This window comes from Lottia gigantea (genome assembly GCF_000327385.1).
Source record: "Lottia gigantea unplaced genomic scaffold LOTGIsca_6, whole genome shotgun sequence".
In the NCBI taxonomy this organism is placed as follows: domain Eukaryota; kingdom Metazoa; phylum Mollusca; class Gastropoda; family Lottiidae; genus Lottia; species Lottia gigantea.
The window spans coordinates 3,305,201-3,314,313 of NW_008710049.1; the positions used below are offsets into that span (position 1 = coordinate 3,305,201).

The 9,113-nt window shown below is 30.7% G+C and overlaps 1 protein-coding gene across 1 annotated transcript; it reads left to right on the forward strand.

Annotated features, from left to right (window-relative positions):
* Nucleotides 1-201: 201 nt before the first annotated feature.
* Nucleotides 202-8,663, forward strand: LOTGIDRAFT_229356 (hypothetical protein). Its single transcript, XM_009063943.1, has 16 exons — nucleotides 202-326; nucleotides 1,053-1,225; nucleotides 1,507-1,590; nucleotides 1,735-2,431; nucleotides 2,789-2,851; nucleotides 2,989-3,512; nucleotides 3,744-3,831; nucleotides 4,157-4,200; nucleotides 4,414-4,474; nucleotides 5,207-5,430; nucleotides 5,798-5,965; nucleotides 6,312-6,390; nucleotides 6,728-6,852; nucleotides 7,125-7,364; nucleotides 7,656-7,789; nucleotides 7,951-8,663. The coding sequence occupies exons 2-16, from the start codon at nucleotides 1,080-1,082 to the stop codon at nucleotides 8,145-8,147; spliced, it is 2,874 nt and encodes a 957-aa protein (XP_009062191.1). The 5' UTR covers nucleotides 202-326; nucleotides 1,053-1,079; the 3' UTR covers nucleotides 8,148-8,663.
* Nucleotides 8,664-9,113: the final 450 nt, after the last annotated feature.

A 9,113-nucleotide genomic window follows, 5' to 3' on the forward strand; every position in this document is an offset into this window, starting at 1 on the left:
CTGGGCGATTAGACAAAACGGGTTTTATATTTACATTATAAAAATAAAATTTCTTTACAAAATGAAATAATGATATATTTTCAAACTCCAAATGGACGCACCAAGTTGTTATTAGGATTTGTCCCTAGCATAAAATTCAAATACCAAATTAATTTGAATAGCTTTATATGGCTTTTGTTTGTTACGCGCATTGTGATTGGTTGAATTCTTGGAGCTAGTTTTAAATAAAAACATGGCGGAAATCTTGAAATGATCAAAAAGTTCAATTGACGTAAAATTGAAATTATTACCCCATTGATGCCCACCCGTTCCATTGCGACTGCTTGGTTTGTATTATATTCATTTATTTTCAATAATGAAAAGGAAATGAGCAAATCGTACAAGTTTATCGCCCTGATTTTTATGTATTTCCTGAACTATATGACTGACACCTCTGTCTTTCAGTCGCCACTACATTAAAGTTTGAACTGGATGTTCATTCAATCATTTGCCTTCGAGTAACAAAGTGAAAGTGACCCATCGGCATTTCTAATTCAAACCCACATTTGAAATACAAATCCCCTTGTAAAATCACTATTCCATGTATTAGTGATTGAAATTTCCAGTACTATTTTAAAGTTAATGTCTTGGCAATTCTTACAAATATATGAAACAATTGGCAACCATGCAATATTCTCAGGAAGAAGCCTACAACCATAATTAGTGTAAGGAATAAGTAAGTTAATGGTTTGGCTTTACTTTATTGAAATAAATGCAATTTAAGAACTATTTACAATTCAGAATAAATAGATAAATGGAACAGAAACAAAAAATAATCTAACTAAACTAAAGGAAAAATAAGCAAAACGTGTATCCAACTAAGTAATCCAATAATAAATAATAAAGAGTAGTTACTTGTATCGTTCACAAATGAATTTAAGGTAAAGCCTTCCTTTGCTAATTATCTATTTTAACAAATTGGCAAAATTTAACAATTTTAGCAAGACACAAGTTGTCCCATTACAGATAAATAGTTTAATGCGCATTTATTATATTGATATTATTATTTTCAGATATTAGTGTATCATACATACAATACAATGATGAATACCAAAGTTCCCCACACACTAGGTCTATCATACCTAGAAACAGTTTATGGTGATTTAGATCAAATTTTATCAGAATATGAAGATGATTTTATTTGGCTTGATGAAATATTGGAAGCTTGTAAAAAAGCCTTTGTTACGTAAGTTTTGAGTATTGTAAGAAATACAAGAAAATATGATAAGCTTATAGATTTAAATAAATTTTCTGTGGACTTTGGTCAAGTCTTTTCAGGATTCTGTTAAAAAAGAATGGTATGAACCTGACTTCATAACATACCAGTACAAGAAAATTGTCAGTTTTTGGAAAAAAAAAATCAAGAAGAATGTTTCAAAGCCATCAAATTGGTTAGGCTATTTAAAGATATAAGCTTATATTCATATTTATTTCTTCACATTTTTATCTATCTTGTAATATTTCTAGGCCAGAAGTGGAGTTACTTCCAAAGACTCCATCATTTAAGAAAACTAGAAGTAGAATAATACGTAAACCTCAGTCTGCTGAAGTGTAAGTTATTTTTCAAGCATTTTCTTTTGCCTCTAAAGTGCAGTGATAGAGTTGATTCATTTCTCTTCAGGAAAAACTTCAACTCTCTTACTCTGTTTTTTCCTTTCTTTGATAGCAGTATTTGACTATTGAATTTTGTTTTAGTATTAATGAAGACAGAGAGAGTGATGCAGATGATGAAGAACAAACACCACCGAGTCGTAAACAAAGAGTTCGACAAAAATCAACCAAAACATCAAATTCCAACAATTCACGACCCTCACGTACCACACGATCTCGAAAACAAACCAATGACATATCAATGGAGAGCCCTAGAGAAAACAAAACTCCTAAAGCTTCATCTAAGATAGCTATGAAACTAAGTGAATGTTCTCAATTAGAATTATCAGACACTGATATGACCCCAGTTCCTGCCAAATCAAACACAAGTGTGAAGAGGACTCCTGTCAAATCTATTGGTGCTTCACCAGTTGTCAAAGGCTCAGTGAGAGAAAGGGCGTCGGCTTACGAAAATATGATAAAAAGAACGAGTGCAAGTCCACCAAAACGTACGCCAAATCAATCCTTTATCACACCTGATAAACATTTTACACCAGAACGCTATAACACCCCAGATACAGTAAAACATGTTAAAACAACATCTGTTATATCACAGTTATCTGCTGACAAAAGACAAAGTAAATCAAACCGTAGCTCCTCCTCTCATAGAAGGTCTTCACGTAAATCACTCAAAGTTTTATCAACTAAGTTAAAACGACTGTCATCACAAGGTTATTCAGCTAATAAACTCTCCATACCAAATCATGTAGTAGCAGATTCTTGTTCTTCTGAAGAGGTAGAGGTATGTAACAGTCTTTTTTATTGAGGATAATTAGCAATATTTTTGACTTTGCATTTTGAAATTAGTACCATTTAAGCTGATGATTTTTCAAAGCATACCTCAAGAGTGTGTTATATTTTTATGTTCTGGTTGCAATTCTTTGCGACTGCCTTGAGAGGTTCTATAGTAGGAATTTTCTCTCATTTCTATGATGGTTGATTCTTTCTGAAAATCTATTGAATTGAATTTTATAAATAATGTCTCAAATTCTCATAAAGTTGCTGATCATTCATAAGTAAATGAAAGTGTTTCTGAAGAAGGCGGTTAGCCGAAACATTAAACAACAAGACAATAATATAGTTTAAAATAATTCTGTAGGAGCCTAAAGAAGACAAAAAGAAACCTAGAACAAGATTGCGATTAAAAAAGAACACTTCAGAGGTAAGTTTCACTTTTTATCACGTCATGAGAGGCATATAAATGGATTCCTGAATTTTCTTTATTAATTAAACCACCATTGAAATAAATCCCCAAAGAAAATTAAAGATGACCCAATTTATGATTTCTGTATATTTCAGACAAGACAAGAAGACAGTGAAACAACAGAAAATGAAGAAAGTGAAAGCAGATTGGCATATCAATCACCAGTTAGAACTCCTGTACCTAAACCTCGTACAACAATAACACCGAAATCAACACCTGTTAAACAACCTAATCTGAATGCAACTACCACTATAGTAGAGGATAGTGATGAGGGCCAGACTGTTACACCTGTTAAAAAACTTCGTATTAGTTCCAAGAAATCAGTAGAGAAAGAACAGCTGGTGTCAGAAACAGACGAAGTAATGGAGGTTGGAGAGTCTTCAGATGAAAAATCTAACAATAAAAGGTCTGTTACCAATGAAGATAGAGATTCTGGTATATCAGGAATACTAAGTGCTCAATCGAGTGCGGTTAGTTTAAAGAATTTGGAAGTTGAAGGTAGTTCAGGTCGAGCCAGTCGGTCAGGAGTCAAGAAGAACATTGTGTCCTCACCTATATTAGAATCAAGTGATGGAGATAATTCTGTATTTGTAGAAAATACTATGAATGAATCTAAAAGGTAAGAAATTATTCTGATCATTGATTATTCAGGAGGAAATAAATTCGTTGGAAGACAAAAGATGGCTAGCAAAACCAGGAATATCTGTATTGCTATTTTTTAGACCTAGTCGTTTGCTTATGAGTGAATTCTTATATAGTCTATAAACACTTCATGGAATCTTTATGAGTTTTAGTTATGAAGTCTGCCTTTGCCTTCTTTATGACTGAATTATTTAACTATATTTTATAGGAAAAGATCTGAAGATAGTGAAGAAGTTACAACTGTTTCCAGACCAAAACGTTCCTGTGTTGGTAGCCTCAATAATGTGTCTGAAATGGTCAGTAGAAATTTTACCGTTTTTGTTTTCTCATATCTTCTTTTACCATGAGGCCAATCTATCTGTTTTTGTTGCACTTTGTAGATGTATTGGTACATAAACATTGATATGTAGCCTCGTTGTTGGATGGTGCAGAAAAGTAGGACGTAAAACTCCATTCATTTCATTTCGTTGTTGGTTGGTTATATCAGTCAGTAGAGTTATAGGACCAGATAATATAGTGTTATAATTATTACTATTACTACACTCTGTATTTCACCCACCCCTTTTTTCCCCATCATTTTGTGGCACTATTTGTAATGGTTTTATTGTTAAATTGTTTCAGGATGAAGAAGAGCAGGAAACAGTTGAACATTCTGATTCTGATGAGTGAGTTTTCAGTCTTTTCTTTGCGTTGTGTTTTTAAGCTATGCTTTACGCTTTCAATGATTTTCAGTAAACTAAACATCACATTTTGATAAGGGAGTATTTGAATGTCGTATATCTTTGATTTCTTCAGTGTTTCTGTAAGTATTTAAACATGGCATGTTAGTGTACTTATATTAAGCAATGCAATTACAATGCTCATTGTATTTTGTCTAGTTATGAGAGTATGGAAGATAGTGATGATGATAAAACTCCACCAGTTTGTCCACGAGCTAAGGTAACTCTTCTTGCTAATCTCTTATTTGTGATTATCATCAATAAACGTTTGCAGGGCGGTCAAGACACCTACACCTCTTGTCAAGGAAAACTTGCTTATGTCTATAGGGTTCTACTTCAGTTCTGGGCACTCACAGCTAGTGCTCAATTACAAAGAATGTACAAAATATTAAATATTAAATTATTATGTAAGCTTGGTAAAAAGATATTTTCTGTCATACATGAATCAAGATGATATAGATTGATGAATTATACTTAACCCTGTATTTAATATTTCGTAAATCTGTCCAGTGTTGAATTGAGAAGAATATGTCATGTTATTGCAGTTTGTAAAATATAAAATATGTCATGTTATTGCAGTTGGTATAATATAAAATATGTCATGTTATTGCAGTTGGTATAATATAAAATATGTCATGATATTGCAGTTTGTAAAATATAAAATATGTCATGATATTGCAGTTTGTAAAATATAAAATATGTCATGTTGATGCAGTTGGTATAATATAAAATATGTCATGTTGATGCAGTTGGTATAATATAAAATATGTCATGATATTGCAGTTTGTAAAATATAAAATATGTCATGTTGATGCAGTTGGTATAATATAAAATATGTCATGTTGATGCAGTTGGTATAATATAAAATATGTCATGTTGATGCAGTTGGTATAATATAAAATATGTCATGTTGATGCAGTTGGTATAATATATATTAATGATATCTTTACAGATAGTTAAACCTGTAATAAAGAAAGCTGTCACGACACCTAATAGACCATCTAATCTAGTAGGAGGATTCGTTCATTCCTTTATAAAACGTAATACCCCTGTTAAACCTGCTACCCAGTCAATAGATCAGAAACAGAAAGATATATTAGATAAAGAAAGAAAGAATGAATTAAGATTACAGAAAAAGAGAGAAATGATGAATGAACAACTGAAAGAAAGGAAAAGGTATATATAGTATAATCTTTAAATGACATTTAGAAGTAGACGTAACATAACGTAATTAAATGAAGAAAAAGATTATCTATGACACTGTTTTTCTCTTTCGAAGTACCGTAGTTTTATTATGAAATATTTTGAATTTTACAGATTGAGATGATTTAAGAACTGATTGTTCGAATAAAGTTTATGAATTAATATATTTGCTGAAAGTAAAGTGACTGAAAGTTTGACCAACAAACATTGCTTAACTCCTGATTTTGAAAAATCTATTCTTTCAAATTGTTTAACAATAAGTTAAGTGATGATGTTGTAAGGTGTAATCTGAGGTATTGCTGTATTAATATATTGTTTGTAATGTTTAAACTATTTACAGGTTACGTGAAGAAAGAATGGAGAAAGTAAGAAGATTAAGAGAAGAACAAGAGAAACGTGATTTAGAAAGTAAAAAACAGAATTTATTAAAGCTAGATGAACGTGTTAATAATAAAGATAAAATAGAAGAGAAAGTAAGGGAGGAAAGAATATTGAAAGAGAAACACAGGTAATGATAATTATGTAAAATGATTTAATGTTATTTAAATATTCATAGAAGACTGGAAGACAGTAGCTAAATATCATTTTAACCATCTAATACAGATTTGTTTCCAACCAAACAGAGATGAAAAGTGGTATCTAATTGTGGTATTTGGAAAGGTTGTTGTAGTGTAACTAGAAAGTAGTACACTTGGTATTTATAAAGATTGACATTACATCCATGTGGAAGTGGAATAAGAAATATTAAAACAGAACCTGAAACATGCTGTTACTTAGTTTCAGCGAGTGTCTTGAATAATGTAAATAACTTGTGTATAACAACAAATAAATGATGATTTGTTATATTTCACCAGACAACAGAAACAGAAGAATTTAGATGAGAAAAGGTTAAAAGAAGAAGAGGAATATATTAATCGTATAAAACAAGAACAGGTAGGATTTATACAAGTATGGTGCTGAAGTTTGCCACTGTGGCTCAGTATTTTGTTAAGCCCTGATAGTTCAGAAACATTACTCCATTTTGGTTGTTTCATTTCTGAACTCTAGCAGTGTAATTATCTTTTGTAATGGTAGTTCAGTATTTTTTCAAAGTGTTCTACAAAACACTAATCAATTCAAACCCTTCACAAAGTACCTTTCATAGCATATGGTAATTTTCTGTCAGGGTCTCTTGTATTGATTTCAAATAGCCTTCAAATAAAACACTATATGAAAGTAAACAAATATTCTGATGAACGTAATATAAACTTATTGTTTTCTCAAATTACAGGAAGACAAAGATAAAAGAATACGAGATATGTTTCAAAAGAAAAAAGAACAAGCTGAACATTCCAGATTAAAACGTCTAGCTGAACAGAAGGAAGAGGAGAGATTAGCTAAAGAAAGAAAAGAAAGGTTTGTATGTCTTCCTCAGCATCTTTCATGATTTTGACAGACCCTGACCCTGTGGCTGTAAAAATCCACAAAGTATTTAAACATTTCAAAGATCAAGATGTCAAGCAGTACATACTGAGGCAGACTATAGGTATCACTAGTTGGGAATTTGAAAAATTTCTTGACTGGAAAGTTGAAATCTGCTGAGCAGACAAGAATGCCACTCACTGTCTGTCTTCTATAAATACTTCTATCAAATTGAAATTAATATTGTAACAAATTATTTATTATAGAGAATTGAAAGAGAGAGAACACCAAGAGAAAATAGATAGAGAAGCTAGAATTCAGAAAGAAATGGCTAAACTACAAGAATTAGAGAAAGCTAGATTAGCCAAGATAGCAGAAATGAAAGAACAACAGAAAGCAGAACAAAAAGCTAAAATTGCTGCTGCCAATGCTGCCAGTGCTGCAGCTGCAGCTCAGAAAGCTAAAATGAATACAACAATGGATAAATCTGAAAATAATCCAAGATCGTAAGTCTTTTTTGTTCGATCTGTCACAAGTCTTGTCCTGGTTCTAAAAACTATACTAAAACTAATTAATGTCAAGAATTATTGTGTATATTAAGATAACAGAACTATTTCCATATGAATATATTGTAGAAAATATGTTAATATTAAATAATAACACAATCATACTGCATGATCACAGGAATCTAAACCATTCCTCACTATAACTGGATATGATGTGCCAGTAATATACTTATTCTGATGTATTGCTATGAATATTAAAGATATAATTGATATATAATATCTACCCTATAGGTACATGATAACACCAGATAAAAAAATAAAAGATAACAGTAGTAATCAGGATTATAATATACAAGATCTACACTCTGATGATTCCACTGATGATGAGGATGCTCCTAGAAAGAAAATTCCAATTTGGGCTCAAGGTACTTTATTCATATTATTTCTTATTTATTATTATCATCTTGTCAATTTGAATATCAAGTCTATTTTGGACTGGTGCATTTGAACTTTGAACCTAAACAGTAATTGAATCTAATTACTAACTATTTTAGTAAATGAAACAACTAAATTTTGTATTTTTCAGGTAATAATTTGAAGGCAGCTTTAATCAACCAAGAATATCATCCACCTAAATTAGATGAGATATTTTCTGTGGTACCAGACCTAGATCTAAATGATGTATTTGTTAAGAGAAAACCCAGATTTAATAAAAGAACAAGTTCAGCTGTTTGGGATTCTCCAATGTTAAAACCATGTCAAGCAGCTCAATTTCATGTTTAAATATTTTATGATATAAGAAATCATATTCATATTTCATACAGGACCAAGTCATCACTTACATTATTTTTTAATGGAAGAGATATAAGATCTGTTCATGTGATATTGGTGGAGCATATAGTATCTATGAGTGTACCTGATTAACATAAAATGACTAGGAAAAACAGTCTATAAGGGGCAAAATAAATTTTAACTATCAGATTTAGAAGTTTAAATTACTGTTATAAATTACATAATTATCATTTCTCATTTGTAAACAACAATTAATTATTTCAATATACAGTAATTTTAGAAAGTGTATATATAAAAACATCTTATAGTAAATTGTATCAATTGTTTTATAGATTGGTATTTAGATCTTATTCTGTCATTGTAATATAACTAATAAATTATATACTAATATCTCATCTTATGATGCAAAGTCAAAGAAAACTTAAATATTTGCCTGTTTCAAAATAGCAATAGGAAATTGAAGTTCATCAAACTTGATGGGGTTCATAAAATTCTTTTACCTTAAGCCTTAAAAACTTCCAACCCTGAAAGCTTCAATGTGACAGGATTTGGTATGAGCTGCTTCTGGTCACAAATATATCTTAGTTCTATATCTAGTAATATATTATATCACAGAGTAAGGTATGAAAAATTGATGTCAAAAATGATGGTTTGAGTTGCATGTCAACATCTCAGCTTAAGAACAAGTTAGTAAAATAATAAGTTAATCATTGGTGCTTTAAAAAGGTGATTATTATATTATGTTTAGGTATAGTGATCAATTTGTTGGTTTCTTTCCTTTACGTTTTAATCAACCGTCTTCTAATGGAATGTTGAAAAGTAGCACGTAAAACTCTATTTATTTATTTTCATTTCTAATGGAATGTCAAGAAGTTCTAAAACTGTATAAACATATAATAATAATCAAGGTGATGTTATTTGCCAATGATTTTAAGCATATTAAAAAAAAGAATGACA

Coding starts and splice junctions, on each gene's coding strand:
- LOTGIDRAFT_229356 (XM_009063943.1), top strand. CDS start 1,080: ATGATGAATACCAAAGTTCCCCACACACTAGGTCTATCATACCTAGAA. Junction 2,852..2,988: donor TAAAAAAGAACACTTCAGAG/GTAAGTTTCACT, acceptor TGTATATTTCAG/ACAAGACAAGAAGACAGTGA. Junction 4,475..5,206: donor CAGTTTGTCCACGAGCTAAG/GTAACTCTTCTT, acceptor ATATCTTTACAG/ATAGTTAAACCTGTAATAAA.